General features: G+C 40.1%; 1 protein-coding gene across 2 annotated transcripts in view; it reads left to right on the top strand.

Annotated features, from left to right (window-relative positions):
- Positions 1 to 25,433, top strand: part of ST8SIA1 (ST8 alpha-N-acetyl-neuraminide alpha-2,8-sialyltransferase 1) — a 135,414-nt gene that overhangs the window by 69,831 nt on the left and 40,150 nt on the right. For both annotated transcript variants that reach the window (XM_040545209.1, XM_040545208.1), the window contains one exon: positions 6,500 to 6,592. In XM_040545209.1, coding sequence (XP_040401143.1) covers positions 6,500 to 6,592 — 93 coding nt within the window. The remainder of the gene's footprint in view (positions 1 to 6,499; positions 6,593 to 25,433) is intronic.

Genomic DNA, 25,433 nt, shown 5'->3' with positions numbered 1-25,433 from the left:
AACAGAGAGTTTTGGCTGGCTTCTGCAGATACATGTGTACTGTGAGGGTAGTGTGCAGATGGATGCATTGAGGTTGTGACAGCCTGTACAATGTCATAGACAGGGACTTAAGAGCTGCTTTTCTTTTTAATTATGCTATATTAGACAGGGTCTCATCCTGTACTGTGCTTCATCCTCCACAACTGTAAATGCCATCATATGAAACCCATTGAATTAATGATGAGTAGATACTGATTCATAGGGCAAGGCTTAAGAAATAAGACAGAACAAGCTAAAATGTTTCCATGTTTTTCCTCCCTCCAGATTAATTTCTGGCTGACTGGCTGACAAAAGGCCAAACCTCTTTCCTTGATGCCATTTTGTTTTTAAGTTCTCCACATACCCTTTCACTCTGGCCTTTGTGAAGTTATCAGAATCTGTCAGGAGGGATGCTGAATCAGCTACCACTTTCTTGACTGAATTTGGCACTTTCTAGATCTGCATTCTCTAAGGAAGAAAGACAGAAATTAGCTTCTCTTTGTTAAACATGAACAAGAAAAATATTGTGAGGGAGAAACTGGCGGACTGCTTCCAAAGAGATGAGAGATGGAGTTTCTTTGGGTTTTGAGGTAGATACATAATGATCTCCCACTTTAGCAAGTCTCCTTATTAAATCCTGATAGCTTACTATAAACTCATACAAATTTGCTCTAAACCAAACAATACTACTATAATTTCTGGTTTTGATCTCAAGGAACAAAAATGCTTTCAATGTTAAACAAAGAAATACAACAAACTAAAGACAAAGGAAATGTATATTTAGAACCTTCACAAAAGAGAATATGTAAGGCACAGAGGGAGAGACTCAGTGTGCTGATTGCTGTTACTGCAAAACACCTTGGGTGTTCCAGAGACTAAATACAAGAAACTGCTGGGTATGCCATGGTAATATTATGTAGATGCAATGGGAAGTTGAAATACCATAGGAGCAATCAGTTACAAAGACAATAGAAACTTCTTTTTTTTTTTAAACAGCTCTTATCACTTGATCAGAAAAATGACTTTTTTTTCTCTCCAGGGAGGGTAAACTAGCCATTATCTGTATCAAACTTATTTTGAATTGTAAAGAAGTGGTAGGGAAAATCCTGCAAAAATCCCAGTAACTGCTGGCAGGCTGTTTTATATTAGTGATATGCAATCACGTTTATGGAAAATGTTTCAGTTCTTTTGGGTAGAAGCTAATATACCACTGGGAGAAAGTATTTTTGTAACATAGGATAGGATTTAGCAGATCTTTTCTAAATCTGATTTCTATAATCTGAGAGCTGAGAGAGAAAGAACACGACGACTTGTGTAATATTTTACATTTTTTCATAAGAAATTTGTGTGATGTCTTTTAAGTATTTCTGCAGTGTGAAATAATTATGCCAGGTTTTGCCATTGTTCTTTTCTTCTATTCATATTGTTTTTGATTTCACTTATGACAGAGCTTATGGAAATACAATTGCAGCCATCTTCTTTGATAAATTGTAATCACTAGGGTTAATTAATGAGTTTAAACTGCATCTTGTTGCTGAGCATCTTCTACAAGCACAGTTGTGCCGACATAGAGATTAAAAAAGCAGCAGTTTTCAGCCCCTAAGGCTGAAAATACAGCACACTGCATCTGCAATAAAAAAGGTACATGGCATATGGTCTACATGTTTAGTTAGTGTGGTTATCATAGGCTTTTCTTGAGATACCTGGCTGTTTTTCAAGTTTGTAGTCCTTATTTTCAGGAAGGTTTTTTTGATTTGCCCTCTCTCTTCATGCAAGCATGTATTTTAAGAGAAGCGTTGGGTACTGAACTATAAGCAATGTTTTTGTCTCTATTTTGACAGAAGAGACATGTTTTCTTGGCATTAGATTGTGAAGAAATATTTCTGTGTCTAATGATTCTTCCTGTCCCTCAGCTGTCTTTTGTCTCTGCTGTGGTTTGTACATCTGCCACGGAGAGGGTTTCTATCCAGGGAACTTGGGGGGAGTTCTCCAAGCTGTTGTTGGTGAATTTGGTTGAATTTGAATTTTTGAATTCCAAAACTGGAAGCCACTGACTAGCGGCTATCATGGTTTGGGGAGGCCAAGCTGTTATCTTTCCATTACAACGTGACATGCCATCTAGCCATACCAGCCCTGGTGGAGCTGGGGATATTAAATATGGTACTACTTTTGGGGTTTGTAGACAAGTCCAGAGAAACATTGTGTTCAGTTGCCCTAGGTAATTATTGTCTTGATAATGGCCAAGGTGCCACAAAAGAATAAAAATGAATATTTGAAATCATGTATTAAATACATATTAGTCCCTAGTGTTTAGTAATATGCGAATATACAATATATAAAGAGCTAGATAATCACGTAACATCTACCAAATGCACATGACATTGCCCGGCCAGGCTGCCTGGATTCTCTGCACCTGCAGGAGATGGACTTTTCTCTGGGCCAAACCCAGAAGAGACATTTCTGCCCTGTGAAGGTTGAAGGATCCCTCTCATTTCACTCTTGAAGGTGTTGCTACCTAGTGAGTTGGAAGTTCTCAGATGTCAAAAAGGCACACATGGACAGCTGTGCTTGTTGATATGTTTTTCCCCCAAATAATCTGTGTCTAAGCAAGGAGAAACAAAAGACCAGTATGTTCTCCTCTTTCATTTATGCTCATGTCAAAAATGCTGGCCTCAGACACTGTCTTGGTACTTCCTTCTTTCATGTACATGCACACTCATGTACTTACTCCTTAGTACCAGGAGCAAGAGTAAGATAATTATAAAGGTGTGTTTCTTAGGATGAATCTTTTACTTCTTGATGCATTCCTCAACTGCGCAGGGCTCAGCACGCTGCTGACCTGTTAAAGAAAAGGCCAAGAAGTTTCTGTTGATCAAGTGAATTTGTGATGAGTTTCCTGCTAGATACTTGGGCTACTTAGTATTTCATGCAGAATAAGCTTGCAATGAGATTTACTGCTAAAAGGAATTAGATGTGTTTAAATAATGCATCTGGAACTGGTTCGTGAAATAAATTTCATTATTCATGTGTTAAGATGATAAAACTAGAGACAGAAGAAAAATGTCCTTAACAGTGCTTTTAAATAAACTTCAATCAAAAATGGCTTCTTTAAAGCTTGCCGTAAAAGTTTGTGTTTATTTGAATCAGAGACCATTAAATTGTAGCCTGACAGAGGTCATTTATTCCATCTCTTTGCTCTGAGGCAAGATCTTGCTTCACAAATGTTTGTTTGACCTGCCATTGAAAACTGCTACTGAGAGGGTTCCTACACACAACCTCTGCAGATAGTATTATGCTGATTAATTTGTATCCTACTCAGTGCAGGTATAGAAAACAACAAATTACTTTTTCTTTTTTTTTTTTTTTTAATTATGTAAACCTTTCTCAATTTCTACAGTTTTATCACTCTTTGGGAATTAATCTTTCCCTATGCTCGTTTATTTTCCCTCCTCTGTTGTCTCTTATTTTTGATCCCTCCTTTCTGGCTTCATTTTAAGTTTTCTAGCTTCTCTTAAATTGTGGTAGATCAAATAAGAAGCTGTTCCCCAAAAGAGATTGTGATTCCTCATGCACATCTTAACAAATATGGTCATGAAAAGGAGCAAAGCTTTCCTGGAAATTTTATTTTTCATGATGAACCTGGTTGAATTAGTCTGTTACGTATACATAGAATGGTTCGGGTTGGAAGGGACCTTAAAGACCACCTGGTTCCAACCCCCTGCCATGGGCAGGGACACCTCCCACTAGACCAGGTTACTCAAAGCCCCGTCCAGCCTGGCCACCTCCAGGGATGGGGCATCCACAGCTTCTCTGGGCAACCCGTTCCAGTGCCTCATCACTCTCTGAGTAAAGAACTTCTACGTTATATCTAATCTAAACCCCCTGTCATTTAGTTTGAAGCCATTACTTCTTGTCCTATACTCGCTTGTAAAAAGTCCCTCCCCAACTTTCCTGTAGGCCGCCTTTAGGTACTGGAAGGCTTCCATAAAGTCTCCCCGGAGCCTTCTCTTCTCCAGGCTGAACAACCCCAACTCCCCCAGCCTGTCCTCAGAGGAGAGGTGCTCCAGCCCTTTGATCAACTTTGTAGCCCTCCTCTGGACTCACTCCAACAGGTCTGTATCCTTTTTATATAGAGAGCCCCAGAGCTGAACTCAGTGCTCCCAGTAGGGTCTCACAAGAGCAGAGCAGAGGAGGAGAATCACCTCCCTTGCCCTGCTGGCCATGTTGCCTTTGATGCAGTCTAGGACATGGCTGGCTTTCTGAGCTGCAAGCGCACATTGATGGATCATGTTGAGCTTCTGGTCAACCAGCACCCCCAGGTCCTTCTCCTCAGGGCTGCTCTCAATCCATTCTTTTCCCAGCCTGTATTTATGCTTAGGATTGCTCTGGCCCAGGTGCAAGAGGACATACATATGACTTTGCTGTCCTTCATGGCATTTTCTGATAATGTGAATTTAAGAATATGGTTCTGATGGCTGGTATTTGACTGTATTCTAACACATGCAATGCACTATTCTGGTGTTTTTAAGGAATGTGGGATGTTTGGCATTAAGAAAACTGTATGAAGCATACTGTGTGCACACACACTAGCACCCTTGCTGGGCACCAATACCACATGAACAACAGCACGTGGAGGTGCAGCCTGCAGCCTGAGTAGCTCATTTGCTGCTCTCAGCCACGACACTTGTGTGGAAGCATCCTGCCACTGCTGTGGAGGCCAGTGAAAATATTCGCAGGGCAGCAACCGCTATGGGAGCAAGGGCTTTCCTTGTCATAAAACATGTTGTCCCAGAGTTTCTGGAGTAGCACCCGGAAACAGCCCTAAAAACTGAAACCATGGCTCCATAGGTCCTGTTTCTCACTAGCTTAGGAAACAGGCCTTTGATTTAGTAAGATTAAAAACTGAATGGAATAAGCAACTGGTTGTTGCTGGACTCGAGGGTGACCAAACCGGTCTGCCTGGAAGATGAACGCAGAGATATTGATGGAGAAGAGGAGTGCCAGAGAAAGTTTAATGGAGAACATGGTGAGAAATGAGGTTGACTTTCACAGGAGTATGACCTGCAGCAAAGAAACCCATATCTCCGTGGCAATGGGAAGAGACATGGCGAATTTGAAATAAGGGCTCCCTGCAAGGCCGTGGGCCCAACTGAGTCCTGGGCTGCCTGACCCTGGGCCTAGGGCAGCTCCTGCCCAGCACAGCAGCAGCTGGGTGCTGGCTTCCTTCCTTGCCTTGAGCTCTGCTCCTCTGGGCTGTGCCGTGGCAAGGCAGGGAAACCAGCACAAGCCCATGGCGATCTCTTGATTCCGTGGCTGAGTTTAAAAAATCGAGGGCAAATTTGGTTATAATACAGACCAAAACAATATTTTTTGGGGGGGAGGGAGGAAACACCTCAAAAACAACCCAGCAGCACTAAAACACAAAAGACTTGTTACAGAAAAAATCCAAATCCTACTTTTCTCTGAGAATCTTTGTTTCCTTTTTGCCCTTTTTGCATTAAAAATATTATCCGTATCTTTGATTTTAAAAAGTTAGACAACTTTGAAATGGAAAAAACTGTTTTGACATCCATTTTTGGTGTCAATTTAGTGACCATTTTAGTTGCAATGTGTTGAGTATGTTTCTCCTAACTGTTATTTCTACAGCAGTGCACAGGCTTGGATACTGCTTGCATGTATTTTCACCTTTATCTACCACTCCTTCCTTCTTCTCCAAGGTCTTTACTCAGAAACATTTAGGACTGTGCATTGTTTGGAAGTTTCTCTCTACTTCTGTTTTTCGGAGCCTTGTCTTTCTGCTTGCCATAGTAGATCCGCTTAGTCACTTCATCGTTTTACGTTATCACCCTTCACACCAGAACAAGGCTGTGAGAGGACTGATATGCACATATTAAATAACCACTTACATTTTTTCTGTTTTCTTTGTAAATTCTGGTATGCTGAAGACTACACCACAAAGTAATGTTAAAAAATTCCAGTTGCCCATTGCTTGCAAGACATATGTAATGCTTGTAAGACATATGTAATGCTTGTACTGCTACAGAGTGATAACAGTCAGGAGTGTGATACTGGAAAACAAAACAAAATGAGTAAAAACTTTTCAGAACTTGAGAAGAGGTTGAAAAATGTTTTTGCTATAGATAATAACAGCTTCTTCTACCACCTTTCAACCTGTCAGAAATGCCAAGTCACTGTCTATGTTTTTGATTAATAGTTACATAGGATAGGATCATTTCTGCAAAAGGTTTTATTTCTACATTTCCCTGCAATCTGGTACAAAAATGTCCTATTGTGCTTATAGATGTGGTATAGTAGGGAACATCGGTAGCTTGGTCTAATATCTGTACAGCACTTCTACATTTTCTGTCAGCTTGTAGTTTTTGTTTTTGAATACTGCAAATTTGCAGACTTAAAAAGACTGAGGTGGAAGCCTGTCAATCCCGAATGTCAGTTAAAATTTTGAATGTTTTTGTGTGCACAGGTGCAACCTTCCTCCACTATCAAGCGAATACAGCAAGGATGTTGGAACAAAAACCCAGCTGGTGACTGCAAATCCCAGTATAATTCAGAAAAGGTAGGGAGCATATTATTCTTTCTCTGGACTGGAGAAATCAAAACGAAAAATGCTTCATCTATGTTACAGATATTAGTGTGCCAGAGTTATGTTCTTGTCCTGGAAAAGGTTCTGGAAAAGATGAAATGCACATTGGGTTGTTGTTAGGTGAAATAAACCAAGATCTTTTCACTGTAAGCATGGAAACTAAGGGAGAATGGCTTCCTGCAGAGTTATTTCTCCTACCATACTCCCCTCAGTGCTTGCAGCTCCCTACTTTTAACTGGATGGCTGGGTACATGCCAGAGGTGCTTTGGCTACTCGTAGGCCAGGCACATACCAATGGGTAGTCCAAACTAGTACGCTGGTGGGGCCAGCTGGCTGCTGCATTCCACGGTTAATGAAGAGGCTAATGAAGGAGCCACTGATTACTTCTGCGTCCTTACTCTCTTTCTGTTATTTGATATTGACTTACGGGTACAAAAAAGATTAGAATAGAACCGATCAGCAGGTTGTGATCATACAAGCTGTGCTTCTTAGGAGACTGGGATAAAATTTTGTTGATTATTTGAGTTGGTTGAAATTTTCCAAATGTCAGTAGCTGATGAGAGAGGGGAAGAGACAAGGAAAAAAAAGTCGGTGCCATCTCTCTGATTTTGCCTTGCTGAATTTTAATTGCCATGTTATTTGTTTATCACCCGGAATGAGGTAGGTTTTTCTCAGGCAGAATGAGATCTGGTAGTAACCTGCCATGCTCACTGAAAAACACAGAGAAAAGGCATAAACCGAGAGAGTGAGCAGGAAATGATTAGGTATAAGAGAAATGTATAATGCAGGTACTGGGAGGTGAGGGATTGTGAAAGGAAGCAAAGTAGTGGAATAAAATAAATACTAGAAAGCCAGGTGTTTGAGAAAGAAAGGCACAGAACAGACCTGGAATTTGATGTCTGTTGGTATCTAAATGTAGTATTTTTCCTCTGTCAGGAACTGAAGGGTTGTCTACTTTTGTGTGTGGAAAAGATGGGTTATATGCCAGTCTTGGACAGAGTGGAAAAGGCAGGGTGAGCAAGAGGGAAATGGAGAAGTCATCAACTTCAAGAGCTGATTCCAAGCAGAGAGTGTCTGAACAGGGGAAGGCACAGAAAGGCTGTTGGGATAAAAAGAAAGCAAAACAAGCAGAATTGGCAGAGAATGGGACCAGGTGCCAGGCAGGAAGAGGGAGCTGCTCAGGGCAGTGGGCCCTGAGGGTGGGGGATCTGAAAATCCTATGGAAGGTACACAGCTAATGATGTTGATTTAAAAAGTGGGATGAAACGGACAGAGCATCAAATGGAGGAAAGAAGATTATCTTTGCAATAGCATTGTGGGTAAAATGAAGAAGAGCAGTGGGAAGTACAAAGCTTGCAAAGGATTTTACAGTTGCCAGTGCAGGGGATTATTAAACTCATGGACATTTTCTGTCCCTCACACACCTCACCAAGGCTTAAAGTGGAAAGCATGCCGTACTAAATATTTTTGAACAGAAAGTGAAAAGGAAAAAGAGTTTTAGTGATGTTACAGGAAGACTATGGAACTACACTAGAGAGACTGTGGAGTTAACCAGCAAGGAGGAAAGGAAGGAATGAGCAGACGTGAAATGATACTCTGTGAGAGAGGGATATCAACAGGGGGAGTGGATGGGGAAGGAAAATGGAGAAAGTGAAAGTGAGGAAAGAACAAGAGATCAGAAAATGGGATTGTTTTCAATGTCAGTTTTCAAAATGGATGATAACAGTGATGCAAGACCTTCAATAAGAAAGTAATGTGGGATGTATATGTGTGTGTATTGATTAGATAAGGAGATGTATAGACAATTATTGAGAATGAGACAAAGAACAAACCCATAGTGCTGAAAATTGGCAGAAACCTCCTCAGGCTTGAAGCTCTTGAGAGATCTGACACTTCCTCTGCCTGTTCAGAAAGAGTTTCTTTTTTTTCTTTTTTAATTATATTTTACTAATCTTTCTTGTAAACTTATTATTTTGCCTTCTGCATGTTAAGTTAGAATTTGATAAAAGGTGCAAGCTTGGAAGTTAAAATGCAAAAAAGACTACTACTCTCAAAAAATAATCCATTTCTATGGAAAGAAGCTTTTTAAGGAACTAAGACTGCTTGTAAGTCCAGACTTTCATGATATTCAAGGACTTTCAGACTGGTGACTGGTATGTATCTGTTTCTAAGCTGAAAGTTAACTAGCTTCACATAATGGTATTATTCATTATCATTCTTCCACTGTCCTCTTGTCCTTACTTTGAGTAGGTTGATATTGATGAGGCTTGACATCTCAATTATCTCTCAAGTGTGTTATGGCAGATTTAGTGAATTGGTCCTGCAATGCCATTCATTGCTTCTAAAAGATTTATCATTGCTAGATAATTTATGATTAGGCATGTTGGATAGGGCAAAGTTTTCATACCAGGGTTGTGGAGGCAGTTTTCCCTGTTGTTATAAAATCAGAAGGATTACCTATAGGAAACTAAATTGTTGCCAGTAATTATTGCTCAGTGATATCTGAGCTACCACTCTTTCTCTCTAGCTTTAGAGCCATAGGATGGGACAGTAAAAACTTTAGTCTGGGAGTACATCGACTTTAGTGATACCTTCTAAATGCTGCCTTTTGCAAAACTCGAAGTTGGCAAATAATAATAACAGACTTAGAGATCAAGTTCCTACTTGGTTTTAAGCAGGAAATATAACTGTGCAAGTAGTACAGTTTTATGTGTACAATATGGTGCTCAGTTCTCACTTGGATTTTAAAAACTCTGAGGAATTTCCTGCCCTAACTTTGCTTCATATTATACATGAGCACTGACAATAGAATTATCATAGAAATTTCCTTAGCTGACTAGAGGACTCATGATGACTGCCCTAATTTCTTTTTATCTAAAATGTGTCACAGGCATCTCCCTTCAGTTAGTGCTTTGAGCTTGTGTAAAGCTTCCTTTTCCACTTTACAGTCAAAATTTACTTCCCTGTCAAAGCCTGGATTGAGGTTGCAATTGGAACTGAAATGTTGTGTAAAGCTACTCCTGGGACCACCACAACCTTCCCCCCTCTACCTCCCCTTCCCGCCTCCCTCCCCCCCCCCCCAACCTTAATCAAATAGAGGACTGTAAATGGGTCGATGTTTCCAGTTTTCCTTGATGTTTCCAGTTCATTCCCCTATCTTCCTAGTCAGCTATGAGTAGCAGCTGTATATCACTGCTAGGAAGAAGGCAGTGCAGTAGTGAGACCTGTGATGTGCATGTGGTGAACAAGGTAACATTATTTACAGTGATGGTTTTATGTATTCTGAACACTTGCCTACAACTGTGGAGTGGGACTAGTTAGAGGATCACGTGTGAACATAAAAATGCTTATGGAGACGGTGATGATTTTTGATCAATGGTAGAAGATTTTGACTAAGTGATACAAAGGGTTACTGTTTAGGATGTAGATATTACATGTTTCTGAAGTCACTGTTTCTGGGCTATTTAAGAGAAGCAAATTCTAGCTTTCTTACCATATTCAACATCTTTGGCAAATGTTCTGTAATAATACCCTTACATTTTGTCTAATGTTTCAATTAAATCTGCAAACAAATGCTGTTTGCAGCAGTCTTCCTAGTTTCTAGTTGCCATGCCTTCCTACTCTGTCTAACCTATGCAGACATATATCATCATTAATGTGGATATAGCTGTCTAAATAGATGTTTTCCCAGCATTCACTGAGTTTCAGATCTACTGATGTCTGTTGGTGAGTATTTTATCCACAATCTGTGTGCGTTTCTGACCTGTGTAGAAATAATCTCATTAGCAAATGGCACAATGAACACAGTAACATTCTTTATTTACGATAATTCAGCATTGTTATAACTAACAGAAGTCCCTGAGGTATGTAACACACTTACTGACACTGTCTTTGGGACATAATACAAAAACCAATTGGATTGTGTGAGGCTTTTCTCCTTTGTCCTTTCAAGGTTTTCTGTTTTATAAGCATCGATGGTGCTTGAAGGAGCACACTTTGCACTCGTGAGAGCACAGACAGCTGTGCAGCTGCTCTGTGGGCTGCTGCTGTTGTCAGCTTGAGCAGCAGATTGTGAAAGGGGACTTGGAGTCATTGCCCTCACAACCCCCTCTGCATGATGAGTGATTAGATCTGCTCCTTTTCCTGGAGAAGACCCTCCCTACCTCCTACCGGCCTCAGCCCTCCATGATGGATAGCGGTATGTGGTTGGAGAATAGTGGGGATTAATGCTGCTGGTCTAGTAAGAGAAGACAGCCCTTCTGTTGAAAGGAAGAGACAAGGTGCCCTTCCGTACCTCCAGCTCCTCTGTGGCTAGCTTGGTGCTGTGGTTCCAGGTGTGGGATCTTGGTGTGTGCAGAGGCTGCAGGGCTGGGCTCTGAGGCAGCACTGTGCTGTCCCTGTTTGATAACCTCTCACTTCATTGAGAATATTCACTTGGATGAGGACTGGGTAATTTCTGTATGTGTTCAGGGCTTTGGAGTCACCATAATTAGATTTGTTATGAAAAATTCTGTGAAATACCTGCACTGTCTGCTGTCAGAGAGGGGGTGTAGGCAATCCATGTGTCTGCTACTGCAGCGTGTCATGTTGCTTTGAATACAGAACACGCTGAAGGGTTAGCTGAGGTGATATTGACCTTCACTGTTTGAAATGTGGATGTTTTTATTTAAGTCTTTATAGTGGAGTCTCTCAATAGTTGTATAACATTGCTAATGGAAATAGTCTGACTGAAACTTGAAGAACTAGCTTTAGGGTCACCCATCACTCTTGGCAGCTTGGTATGAACTTCTATTCACTGGCTGTGAATAATTTTTTTTTCAGTAAATTAATTCACTTTTTTGATCTCTGATATTTGACAATTTTTTTCTGCCTCCATTTCCTGCACTGAAGCAAGATGAAGGAATGAGACTAAAGGCTAACAAATGCAATGATTCTGCCTTGAAGCTTTGAAATGTCAGTTAAATATCGCAGTTGTTTATTAGGTTCTCACAAAATCTGAGTGGGATTAAATTGCTTTTCAGTTCTCCCTGCATCTAAGAGCCAGCTAATAATCTTTCCTGGATTCAGTCCTGGAGACAGCTTTGAGTCCAATTGACTTAAGCCATTAGGAATAAAAAGACTGAACTGAGACAATTGTTTAATTTGATAAAAGCTTCCTTCATCTTTGATTAAACAGATGTACAGTATTAAGCCCTGTTGTTCATGGCCCTGTTGCTCACATTCATAAAAATGATGCATCAGAATTCCTCTTGACTATGTCTCCATGTGAAAACAATATATTCTGTTCCTAGGTAGTTACATTTTAAGTTGGTAATTGAAAAAGAGCAGGAAAAAGTAAGAAAAAGAAAGAAAAAGAAAGAAAGAAAGAAAGAAAGAAAGAAAGAAAGAAAGAAAGAAAGAAAAATAAGTTATTGAAGGGATATCCATCTTGCTCATCTCTTGTTCTTTCTTCAGCAATCAAGGGGATGAGAGGATCTTTCCCTGTGAACTCATTTAACCGCTGGATTTTAAATAATTCACATAGTGGTTCTTCCTTCATTCCTGGTACCCACGGTTGAGTATAGCTCAGGTTATTCCACTGAGAAGCACTCCAAAGTATTAATAATCATTGTTTTCATTCACATCACAAAACTGCCCTTTTATGTTCTAAAAGAGTCTGAGAATGTCTCTGCCGACAGCAAGGGGATAATATTTCTGGGAAACAGTTCTTATGGGCAAGCTACAAAGTACAACAAACCTTTCTGTATACAGCGGGTGCTTGGAGCCTCATTGGCTTTTAATCAGTCTTTTCTATAATATGAAATTCATTTGAAAGCTTCAAATTTGTTAGCAACTGAAGCCGTAGTTTCTGTCTGTGAGGAACACCTATTTTTGTCCTCAGTTGAACAGAAAAGGAAGCCTAAGTGAGGTGATGAAAAGGACTTGCCAATGTTGCCATCAGGCCAAAGGCAGAACCAGGAAAAAAATCCAGAATTTCTGATTGGCTTTTGTGGATTATTAGCTGGTGCATAGAAAAATGTGGACTTGTAACAGCAATCCATGCTGTGACGAGGATGATTTCATGTTATTATAGCCATGCCTTGAGCAAAACTCAGTTTGTTCTCACTTTCTGAGACGCCCCATTTAAATCAATGGCTTTTACTCTATTTTCTGCCCCCTCTCTCCTTGATTGCCAGTGTGGACAGGATTATAATCTATTTTAAAGTAAGAAAGAGATATAAAACACTTTAAAAAAACAATAATTTATTGTGTATTTTCTTTTGCTTCTCGCAGATGAGTTTTAGATGATTTTTCCTCTGAAAAGCTGCAGAGACTGACTGCAAAGTTATACTTTTTAGGTATCACCAAATCCTAACCCATGTAGGAAGACATAGATGGAACAGTCTTTTACAGTGCAATCAAACATTCCTAAATAATCTGGTTAATTTAAGTCCCATATGTACATTTACAATTTTAAAGTCAGCTTTTGAAATCATAGCAGTAGATTAGTCACACTGAAAGGCATCTATTTTCTCAATACAAATATGCAGCCATACTATGTAAATTGGCATTGAAATTTAAATTCAAAGCTATGATGAAAAATTAGAGAAGCATTCTGAACTAAACAGAATGCTATCCAGAAGAAGCAAATGCAGAGGCCTCCACTCAGTAAGGAAAAAGCAAAAAAATGGGTGAGTTATTGGCTAGGTGGCATTTCTGCAGAAAAGAAACGTGTTTGATCCAGTGCCTGAGCATGAATAAGCAGTATCCTACTATTTAGATGATAGCAAATGCTATGTTGGGTTATCTAAAAAAATATAATACACGAAGAGATACATTTAAGCCCAGCCATGCCTCGGCTAGAGTACTGTGCTCAGATTTGGCACTTTGTGTTTGGTAAAACCCCGAATACCAAGTGTCAACTGTAGAGTGAAGTGAAGAGCAGAAACAAGAAGATCTCTGAAACCTCAGCCCCAAGGAAAGGATTACTACATCTAGAGGTATCTCAAAATACATCAGTGGCTTCAAAGAAAAATTTCAATTGCTAGTGATGAGATGAGAAACAATGGGATGAAATTTTGAGGAAAATGAGAAATGAGAGGAAAAGTTAACCAACAATCTGGTTGTGGAGAAGGGGGAAATAGGAAAGACTGAGGAGAGCTATAACAGTTTCCTGGGGTGCTGCTAGCTAAGGTGACTGAAGGTGAGGCAATACTTCACCAGGTGAAGTGATTACTAGATATTAGAAAGAACATCCCAGAGAGTGCAGTGAAATCCATCTAGCTTTTGTTTAAATACACGTCTGATAAGTTTGGCTGATCAAGTAGAATTTCCCCTGAGATGTAAGGGCAGGCAAGATGATATTTTGGGGGACCCTCCATTCAGTTACTCTTCAAAAGTTTCCATGCTAAAATGATGGAAAGGACTAATTGATAATGGGGTGAAATGAGAAATTATAAGTGAAATGTCATGAAATCGTAGTTCGATGCTCTCTCTTAAAAGAAATTCAATGTTTTATTAATGATTATCATATAGCAAAAGTAGAAGACATCAGGTTTAAAATAATCCATTTGGATTTCTGATAGGAAAGTCCTCAAATTTCATTGCTAATGCATATTTATTGTAGAAGTAGAGAAGCACTATCTTACATATGTGTTTGTACATCTCCTAGTTTAAACTGGGATTTTGGTGACAATTATAGTTATCAGTATTGCAAATGGCATTTTAATTGCAAATCTTTGTCTTACCAAAATCACCAGTGCTTGCCAGTATGTGCTGATATTCATTAACACATTGTCTCACACATTTTCATTTTCTTGGCAAGCCATTGCAGGAGAACTTGCTTTTTCTTTTTCCCTACCTCCTGCTATCTTAAGATGACTGTATTGAAAAGTCTACCAGCAGTACCAAACAGAAAGACAACCAGCTGTCTGATTTTCCATTATTAGGTTTGTGAAATGCGAGAGCTATATACGTCCTTGAGCAAGTAATGCTTTTAATTAGGGTGATTTTCTTCATCCTTATACTCTTGTGGAAGAACGTGATATGAGAGCTGCTAAACCTATCGCCTGTATGTGGAATAGTGTTCCCAAGTACTGCTTTCATATTTAAGTATGCAAGTAATATTTCAAAGTCAGTGAAATAACTTGTATTTGTAATGTTTTTCTGTATCAAGCAATTTAATGTCATGTATGAGCAACCCAAGTTTGTTCAAGGTCACATCTCAAAAGTTTTTAAGAAACTAATCCCTGTTTAAGTAACTAATCTTTCTTTGCAGTCTTTGGTTTTAACCCAGATTTTTCTACTGCTATCCCAACTCTTGGATTTTTTCAGATATTGATTGGGAAAAAAAAAAAAAAAAGAAGCAAATGTATCTTTTTAAAGTGAAGATACATGACTTCCTGCAATCTAGAAGAGTAAAAATAATGAGAACACAGGAAACCACTTTTCTGTGGTCTGTCAGATTGTGACATCCTCTCCTCCTCACCCCCCCCCAAAAAAAAAAAAAGAAAAAAAAAAAGAATAACTTCCACTTTTAATAGTATCTGCTGCTGTGTGATACCATAAACTTCAAAGAAAGACTTCAAATTCAGGAGACTGTCACAGGAGTGCAAGAATTATCTTAATGGGCTGAGCCACAGGCCAAAAGCTTTAGATTATGTATAGGCATCAAAGAGGCAGGGAGAGAGGTTAATTAATATCTATTTTCTCATTAAACAGTCAGGGGATTGCTGGAAACGAGATAATCTAACTGATAAGGCTGGTGTGTTTTACTCGTGTTAATCTCTGCTGATTTGTGAGATTCCAGCACTGCTGGCCTCCAGCAGAGCCTGATGGGCTGTGTAGGTGGTTATTCATCACTCTTGAGTCTTGGGCAGCAAAGTCAGTAGGGAAACCAGTTGCTAGGTTGGTCAACAAGAGCTTGTACCATAGAAGCCTCCTCCTAGATTTTATTTTGGCACTCTCAGCTGGGGAGGACAAGATCCAACCAATCATTTTCAGACAGAATTTGTTATAATGAATATGAAAGTATTTGATTTTTTTTCTGACATTTTGGTGTTGTTTTCATAGTCAATATTTCCCTTCCCGTAAACTCTGGAAAGATTTAATTTTCTATTACCAAGATCATTTTTTTGCTCAATAAACATTTTATGACATTATTTCAACATGAATTTCAGTGAAAAACCTAAACCAGTAAAACTTAGAATAAATGCTACAGGAAAGGGTGAATGGAGAGAGAAAATCCAATACGGAGTCTTTTAGGGGTATAAATGATTGTAGCTCCCACTGCAGTGCTTTACACCAACCAAAAACTTGACACAGTTTTTTTTTTTTTTTCTTGTCAGGGAAGGTTTGTTATTTTGTTCATGGATCCGTTGGCTGGACTTGCCTTCCAAGATGAAAAATCGCAGGGGGTGTGGATGAGGCACTCTCTTCTTCCTTGTCTGCTCTGGGGTCTAGGTAGCCTTTTCTGCCCACCCGTAGCCCCTTAGTCCTGGAAGTATAGCCTGTCCTTTGAGGAAGAAATGTAAGCAAGTTGATTTATTGGAAAACATCAATACATTTGTTGTTTTTTATACTATTATGCTTGCCCTATGATGAATGTGCAGTTAAAAAATCTAGGAGTGTGAGGCTGTGACTCATGAAATAGTTTTTATAAGCAAAAATTGAGCTGATTAAAAGGACAATTCGCTTGAGTCAGAATGTTAAAAAACTTCTCTGTATTTGTTACAAGAAGATGTTGTTAAATTGCTAGAAATGAGTCATTGGAAGCATCAGAGAACATTTTTCATCAGCAGCCTTTTATGTATGATCTAGAAACAGAATAATTTTTAGTGAAAATACACCTACAAGTAGAGTTGGGTTTATTTTATTTTATAGTGAAACCGCTAGTTTTCTGAACAGAACAGTTGTAAAAATTGGCATTTGCATTTTATTGCTTTTAGTTTACTTCTGTAGAAATTTTGGGAAGTTGACAGCTGTCAAATTAGTGTTTTCGTTTTATTTGTTTAGATAAATGTTTAGCTGTAAAGATCCTTGGAAGGTAAGTGATACACTTTCTTCAGATGTGACTGAATACCGGATCACTTTGTGCACAGGAAGGTTGGTTAATATGGCATAGGGCTTTCAGCGAGGGTCAGCTGCTCTGGTTAGATGGGCAGACATGGGGGTCTCAGTCTGTTTGGACCTCAGGGCCTCTTCCTGGTGCTGGCTCTGAATAGTTATTTCATGGTTTCTCATCAGAGAAGGGTCTGTTGTCAGAAAATTGAAGTCAATTGTAACAGGATGCCTGTTGCTCTCTGCATGACACATTTTTGTTGTCATTCTGGGTCAGGTGAATACTTGCAGCTGGCCCCATTATGAAGATCTGATGCTGAGCACTTCTACCCTCTCTCTCAAATCATGAAGAAATTCATTATTGGTATTCAGGGAAAGGAAAGCGTAATCAGAAAACTTTCCTGAAAAACAAACAAACAGTCCTTTGAAGAGGAACTGCTGTAAGAAGTTGAATCTAAAGGGATGAAGAGAGGATTAGAAAAAGGAGGCTGAGCACTTCTACCCTATCTCTAAAATCATGAAATTTATTATGAGTTCTAAGGGACAAAGGAAGAGGGAGTTACTTCCCTTTCTTCCATGTAATGTAGTAGTAAAAAGCTGTACACTTTATCTTACTGACTTGGACACTTGTCTTGTTTTATCTCTGTAGTTTCCTGTGAGTTACAGCTGTTAGATTTTTTTTTTCCCTGGAAGGTTGATGCTACTTAAAACAGCCTCATCCCCTTTCTTAATGCTCCATATTAAAAGCTGGATGTTGACCAACTATATTTTATTTGCTTATTGTTTACCATTTCTGTTCCTTGGATTTGCTACTTTAAGTACAAGAAGCAAACTGTTTTAGAGGAAATGTACTTGAAATGTTAAAAAATGACTTCGAGAGCTAGGGGAAACAGAGCACTAACAGCAGAGGGAAAGAAGCAATCTTCTAAAAACACTTACATGCTACATTGAATTTTTTATCTTTTATAGTTTTCTGTTTCCATCAGTTTCTCTTTGTAAGGACTGAAGGGCACCAAATCTAGCAATTGCATGAAAAGGTTCAAAATGTGATTTATAAAATTCTAAATGAAAATTTTGCAGTAGAATTCTGAGAATTTGGTAGAAATCTATTAAAAGTGGAGTAATGCAATACCTGTAAGACAATACTGTGACATCATTGAGGAAACTAGAATTTGACTGTAAATACAGTGAAAGAACGAGGAAGAGGTAAGCTACAGCAGGTCTAGTGCCCAATAGTGAAGGAGTTAATGCAGAAAAGATGAACATTTAGTCCTAACAAAGGGTTTAGAACAGAAGTGAGAACGGAGAACTAAAGGTTAAGGGATCCCTAGGTAAATCAGAAATTAAAGGGATTGTGAGATTTTTTTTCTGGAGTTTTTAAGTAAGTAGCCAGAGCATTATCAGAACCACTATGGAAAGATCTTTGGGACTGTTTTTTTCCAAATGTCCTCAGAAAATAGGGGGAAAAAAAAGAATAAATAGTACCTGTATTAAGAGAGCAAGGAAAAATGAAGGTCAGAAGGAATTAGTTACTCTGACTTAGCTGGTTAGTGTAGTACATGGAAAAAGAGTGGAAGTGATTAAACATCGAAGGAAGTATCTAGATGTTCAGAAGGCCTTCCACAGAAGGCAAGAAAAAGTTAAATGACATCAAAACTGAGAAAAAAGTATAATGAGGGATTAAAACTTGTTTCCAAAGCCACGGTGTGTAAGGTATGAAAGTCAATTTTTCCAGTTGGTGTCATTAATTTATGTTTCATGAGAAGAAGTCTTTAAAACTGTAAATAGCTTAATGTTGAGAACTCCAAAAAGCGAATTTAGACTCTGGTGGGGAAAAAGCATCAAACAGCTCTACTGAGACTCATTACTGTTCATTAAAAGGTCGTCAGAAGAAACGTTCTGACTTTATTGTAGAGATGTAGTGGGTTTACGTGGCAAGGTTTTGGTAGCAGGGGGCCATAGGGGTGGCTTCTGTGAGAAGGATCTAGAAGCTGCCCCATGTTAGGTAAGGGCCCCACTGCTGACCAGAGCTGAGCCAATAAGCAATGTTGTTTGCGCCTCTGTGAGAGCATATTTAAGACAGGGGAAAAAAACGCTGCGCCACACAGCAGCTGGGAGAGAGAGAGGAGTGAGGAACAGCCTTGCAGGCACCAAGGTCAGTGAAGAAGGAGGGGGAGAGGTGCTCCAGGTGCCGGAGCAGAAGTCCCTTGTGGCCTGTGGTGAGGACCATGGTGAAGCAGGTTGTCCCCCTGCAGCCCATGGAGTACCACGGTGGAGCAGGTTTCCACGCTGCAGCCTGTGGAGGAGACCATGGTGGAGCAGGTGGACCTGCACCGACGGAGGTTGTGGCCTGTGGAAGACCCCTGCCGGAGCAGATTCCGGGCTGGACCTGTAGCCCGTGGAGAGGAGCGCACGCAGGAGCAGGTGACCTGGCAGGAGCTGCTGCCCGTGGGGGATCCAGGTTGGAGCAGTTTGCTCCTGTGGGATGGACCCCATGGTACGGACCCATATCTAGAGCAGGTCTTGAAGAGCTGCTGCCTGTGGGCAGCCCACGCCAGATCAGTTCAGCAAGGACTGCATCCCGTGGGAGGGACCCCACAGCACAGGGGACGAGAGTGACCGAGAAGGAGCAGCGGAGAAGAAGTGCTATAGACTGACCATAACCCCCGTTCCCCCGCGCCGCTCGGGGGAGGAGGTGGAAGAGGGTGGATGGGGGGGAAGGTGCTTTTGGTTTCTTTCATTTGTTTCTCACTTCTCTAGCTTGTTAGTAATAGGTAATAAATCTTACTGTCTCCCTATGCTGAGTCTGTTTTGCCCGTCACAATAATTACTGCGCGATCTCCTCGTCCTTATCTCAACCCTTGAGCCCTTTTCATCATATTTTCTCCCTGTTCCTCTTTGAGGAGGGGGAGTGAGAGAGCAGTTGTGGTGGAGCTCGGCTGCCCACCCAAGTAAAGCCACCACAATTTGTACGCAGGCTGACAGAGTGAACAATTAAGTGTACGTGTATATGTGAAATTGGTAGAGTATTTGTGGAAGCCAGCATTTCAAAATAAGATGGCACAGATAAAAAGACAGATGACTTTGTTACCAGAATGGCCTTTTTCTTTTCTTTTCTTTTCTTTTCTTTTCTTTTTTTTTTTTTTTAATGAGTAAATTATATTTGTGAAGAAACATAAACTCAGAACTGAAGGATTTGGTAGCATATGACCATGTCATAGCTTATTCATGGAAAACTCTTTGGAGACCTTCCAGGAGGAGCAATATGGACAACATTCTCTCAACAAAGGGGGTACAACAGATAGTTTCCTCTTTATTCATCATGTCCAGAAAAAGTTTTGCTTCTTTTGGGTTCCTTTTTTGCTTCCTTCTAGGAGCATGTACAGTTTCTTCTAAAAAGCAATAGTAGTATTTTTGTAGCTGTTGTAGTTTAGGGGCATAACAGGTAAGGTCTGTAGGGAGAGAGAACATTAAGTCAAAATATAGGCAAACATTTAATCATACAGAAGCTCTTCCACAGAACACAGACAAGAAAAAATGCCAAATGAACAACCATCAGTTCTGAGAACTATTTCTATTTTTCAAGATGAATCACCTGATCTAAAATACTACCTCTCCCTGCAGATCTCGCCTTGTTTATTTGCTGGAGAGGTAAAGTCAGAGGTTTTATTTTCATTCTCTTATGCTCCATCCATACCCTGGAAGTATAGCAATAGTAATCCTCTCAAGAGTTGACCTCAGACCTACAGAAGGCAATAGAGTCATGACTGCATTGCAGTGATGGGGATGCTTCCAAACCAGACATAAGCCAAATGTAAGGTGTCTGCCCTGGCAGTCTGTGTCTTGTCTTCATGAGAGTTTTGGTAGTGCAAGCCTGATTTGGTTTAGAGGACATGCTTCAGCTACACCTGAAGTTGGACTTAATGGATTCATGCCATGGGAGAAAACACAGTTCTGTTTTTCATGGTGGCTCTGGAGTAACCAGGAAGAAACAGTGAATCATGGTTGTAGAGTGTTTCTTTAAGGGTTTCCCTGGTCTGTGGGGATGGTGCAGAGGAACTCAAAGTGTAATGTGTGTGGTACAGTGGCATCCGTTCATCTGCCTCATCCACCAAAGAGTTTAGCAGCAACAAGTCCCCTGCAATATTGTAAGAGGATATTAAACTGTGGTTGCTAGTAACAGGGGAGACAGTCTAGTGATGAAACAAGTTTTAGTCTCAGTGGAGCTCCTGGTTTCGTTTCGATTGTCCAAATAGAGAAAATAGCAGAGATGTCTACATTTTGGGGAGTGATAGGAAAGACAGGAGAGGCTGTCATGCTTATTTGTAAACATGTAGGACTGTTTTATCAACCTATGGTTTCATTTTCTGACTTAGCTAGAAATACCTTATAAGAACACATCTATTGCTTCTATGCTTGGGCTTAAAGCAGGTTTATATACTGGTTTATAGTACCAAAGGGTGTGAGGGTCTGTTGAAAGAACATTTCTTCCCTCTTCCTTAATTTCTGAGTGAAATGAAATGGAAATGAGTTTAACAGCTCATGGGCCATATGTTGTGCTTTAATTTTTATGCTTCTTCTATCGTGAATTTTTAGGTCCCTTTCTTGTGAGATGGTCTTACAGGCTAGCAATAACCCTCACTGAAAAGAGGTTAGGGAGGTATGCAATGTATGTGGAGAGAATGTGAGAGGCCCTGAGGAAATCTTTCATTGGTTTTGCCTCATTTCTTCCCTCTTATGCAATCCAAAATTCTTTTACTTTTTAGTCCCATGACTGAGGAGTTGTATTAATTTTGGACTAGTAGGAAAGATAGGGACGAAGTAGAGTAGGAAGGTGATTAAGACCAAAGGCTGCAGTTTAAGTTGGAAAATGCTCAGAATATGTGACATCAGCCACCTGACTAGGCAAGGATTCCCCTTGTGTGCTCCATCTCCCTTCTTTCCTTTTCTTGTGCAGTGATGAGCTCAGCTGGGCAATGTAGCCATGTGCTTGAACTAAACAGTGAAGACTTCCCCTGATTACCATCAGCTTGTGGGACTAATAAAGTACTGTAGTCTGTAATAGAGTAATGTAGACTTACACCACATGGTTGTATATACCACCCAAGAGAGTTGCTAATGAAATATTACCTTGCCAGACAAAGACTTGTCTAAAACCTGTAGGTAGATTTTACATACCCAAGTCTAAGCATGTAGTTCATAAAATTCTGCTTGCTCTCTGGAGAGCCTGAATGGATGCAGATTTTCATAGCTAAATTTACTTGCCCAAGTATTATTAAGTGAAATACTGCAAATATGCGATCAAGACAGCCACCATCTTAGCAGGATTGAGTTGAAATCTTTTTTTAACAGCTAAGCCTGATTAAGTTTCACAGCAACACAGAATGATAGAGGTTGGAGTAGACCCTTGGAGGTCATCTTGTCCTATCCCCTGCTCAAGCGGGGCCACCTGGAGCCAGTTGCCAAGACAATGCTCAGTTGACTTTTGAGTATCACCAAGAATGGAGAATGCACAAACTCCCTGGGCCACATATTCCAGTGTCTGACCACCTTTACAGGAAAAAACAAACAAACAAACAAACAAAAACTCTTTTCTATGTTTAAATAGAATATTTTGGTTTCAGACATCAGGTGTCTGTATCCTTTGAGGTGTTTCATTTGATAGGTCTGCTTAGAAGTGCATAGCTGAGAATACTAACAGTATCTGCTAGAACCTGAACAGAAGCTCCATGATATAACCATGCCTTCTGTGAAGAGATTTTAGTATTCTCCTTCCCTCTCTCCCCTCTGCCAACTCCTGTCTCTAGTTCTTTCTTTGTACTTGCTCTTCCATTTTGTATTCCAACATATATCAAGGTGGCATTCTCCTTGTCACTGATACTTTAGGTCATGTACTCTTTCAGAGATGTAAAAAATAAATAAATTGAAATCTAGTCTAATGCATGTAGAAATCCCCACAGTGCTTCTTCCACTCACTCCCAATGATGATATTAAAGACAGAGCTGAGGAAGCTGATCTGTGGAGCAGCGAGCTGAGTGGCACTGCTCTGATGTATCCTGGCTGGAGGTAAATCGAAACCGATTAGAAAGAGTAACTGCCAAAATGAGTGAAAGACAAAATTTAACAAGCAGAATAAAAGGGCAGAATGTAGCTTGGTTCTTTGTAATTTATTTATTATTATTTTTACAAAGGTCAGTTCAGGTACTGGAAGATCTGCTTTGTAAAAGGTAAAAGGGAGTGTTTCTTAGATTCATTAAACTAAACTTTGGTCATCATGTGGATATTTGGCTTGCTGTTGATATGCTGAAGGGTTGCTTTTCAGATATTTCTGTACAATTTATATCCTACCTTCCACTGTGTTTATTCCAGACTAAGCTCTGGGGGAAGTAGCTAGATTTGTATTCTGACAGTAGATTGGTTGAGCAATAGTCAGGGCAAGAAAAGAGTAAGCATTAAGCCTAATTTTTTAGGACAGGAAATGAATTATAAAGCAAAACAAAACAAAAACACACACACACAAAAAAAAACCCACACAACAACAAACAAACTAAACTATTAGTTAATAGCGGGTGTACTATTCAATTCTGTGAGACCTGGGACTTAGAAGATAGAAATTTAGTCAGTTATATATCTCTTTGCCAACTAAAATACAGGGAAGACTCAGGATCAGTACCAACTTTCTTCTTAGGCTCCCATTATTTGTAAAAGATACAAAGGATGAATAGTCAGAAGGGTAGCCTTGTAAATCTGAATCAGATTAGGGGCTAAGGTGTAATACTGAGCTAGATTATTGATAAGAAAATTATCATGGTAGGCATACAGCCCGTTTCCTGGATACAAAGCACAGCTGTTTGAACCAGTAGAGCTCACTGCTCTTTAAATGGTTCATTACAGGAGAAGTGCAGCTCATCATCTGCACATGTTCTTCCCATCAACTGACCTAGCTGAGGCTTTTGCAGGGACATGCTAAATGGATGCATATCCCGGGACTCCTAGTCACGCTCTGTCCAGCCATATGTCTCCTGGTTATGCTGATTTTCATCAGGCTGTGGTCTAGGCCAGTAAAAGTTAATGTAAATGCAGAATGGACTTAGATCACTGACTGCAAACTGCTTTGAGGTAGAACAGAAATAAAAACAAGCCTTTGGATTGGCATGAAGGTGTCTGGATAGTGCTAACAAGCGAAATGTGAGGCAATTCAGAAATGCAGTTTCTTCACTGGCTGTCTTCTGGCTCGAGTCCCTTCATGCCTTGTCCCAAACAGCCTTGCAGTGACTCATGATATAGGCTGTTCTCATCCTCTGTGTCAGGCAGGAAGGAGCCTTCGGAAAAGCTGCAAAGTGTGAGGGTGGTACTAAGGCATGTTTGACAGCCAGCTGCAAGGTTTAGAGCTGGCCTTTAGGAAGGGTTTCTGACTGTTGAACATGAACTGTGGTGGAGAGCAGGAACTAATAGGCTTGTTTATGGGGCATGATATAAAAGTTTTCATCTCTGTCATCACTTCAGAAGGTGTTTATTTGTAACTGAAATAAGTTTAAATCAGGCTGCTGTTTACAAACTGTTGTGGAGCAGTTAGCAAGGCAGATGAAATATCATTGCCCTTTATTTTCAGCTAGGATAACGGGAGCATGAGGAAGCAATTACAGCCGGAGTAAAAGTCCCGAGCAGCATCTTCCTGGCTCTTTGCCCAGCGTTCAATCATAGTTGCTTGTTGTAATACCTGACATGATAAGCAGGCTTACATTCCTGGCTACTCATGCGATCTCTTTTATGAGTATTAAATCTGCATAAAAAGATTAATGGGACCTGCCAGAGAACCTGCCTCTGTCTACAGGGTTGCTAATTGCTGTTCACACGTTGTCACAATATTGCAGGGTTTGTTTCTCATCTGTGGTGCTTATTCCTGATATACAGAGGCATCCACCAAGTGGCAAACTTACTGTCCAAGCAATTTTCATCTAGCATGGACTGGCAGGACCCTGAGCATCTCACTTTCCCACAGACTGGATGGTATCCATCAGTTAGTTGTTCAGGGACAACAGCCACAGCACAGAAAGACCTTCACCATCCTCCTTTTATTTTTGTTAGCGTTCCTGTTCCTGAATGTTGCTAGGTCAGCTCAGTTCTGGAGTAATATTTTCTCTCCCTCTCATTTTGCCCTTTGCAACCTTGCCTTTAAATGCATCTCTGTGAAATGAAGCCTTAAATAACCACCAATAACAACAGTCCTGGAAGCCCAAGGAAAAAAAATTATAAATTCATCAGTGGTAGCAAATGTTATTTACTTACCTGAAGTAAAGTAGGTGTAAGATATTAAAAGATATAAATGCTTTTTTATTTTCCCCCTGTCTGTGCTTACTAGTTGTAAATATTCTCTCCTATACAGTAAACTGTCTTGCAAGGGGCCAATTCCATCTCCAAATGGAAAAAGGCCTGCACCCATAATAACCTTCAAATTATATTTCATTGTCTTCAGGTGGCTCTCATAAGGATCTGCTGGCTCTGTTAAGATGATGGAGGTAGGGCAGCTGATGCCCTGACCCTCCAGTTTTCAGTTTGAATTTTGCACTACTCAGAAAGACTTTTAATTCCCTGAAGGACATGTATTGTTGAGTGTGGAAGGGACATTGCAGTGGTTAGGGCAGGAACTAGAAAGTGAGATTTCTGTTACGTGCTAACTTTCTGATGTCAGGAAAGGTTGTTTTGCTTCAGATCACTTGTTTGAAAAGTTGGCTGTAAGGCCAAAATGTTGGCATAGTAGGAGTTGATTTTAGAA

The sequence above is a fragment of the Cygnus olor genome, chromosome 1 (genome assembly GCF_009769625.2).
Source record: "Cygnus olor isolate bCygOlo1 chromosome 1, bCygOlo1.pri.v2, whole genome shotgun sequence".
Classification (NCBI taxonomy): Eukaryota; Metazoa; Chordata; class Aves; order Anseriformes; family Anatidae; genus Cygnus; species Cygnus olor.
The sequence above is the reverse complement of the archived record's forward strand: the minus strand, read 5'-3'. Positions and strand labels throughout refer to the sequence as shown.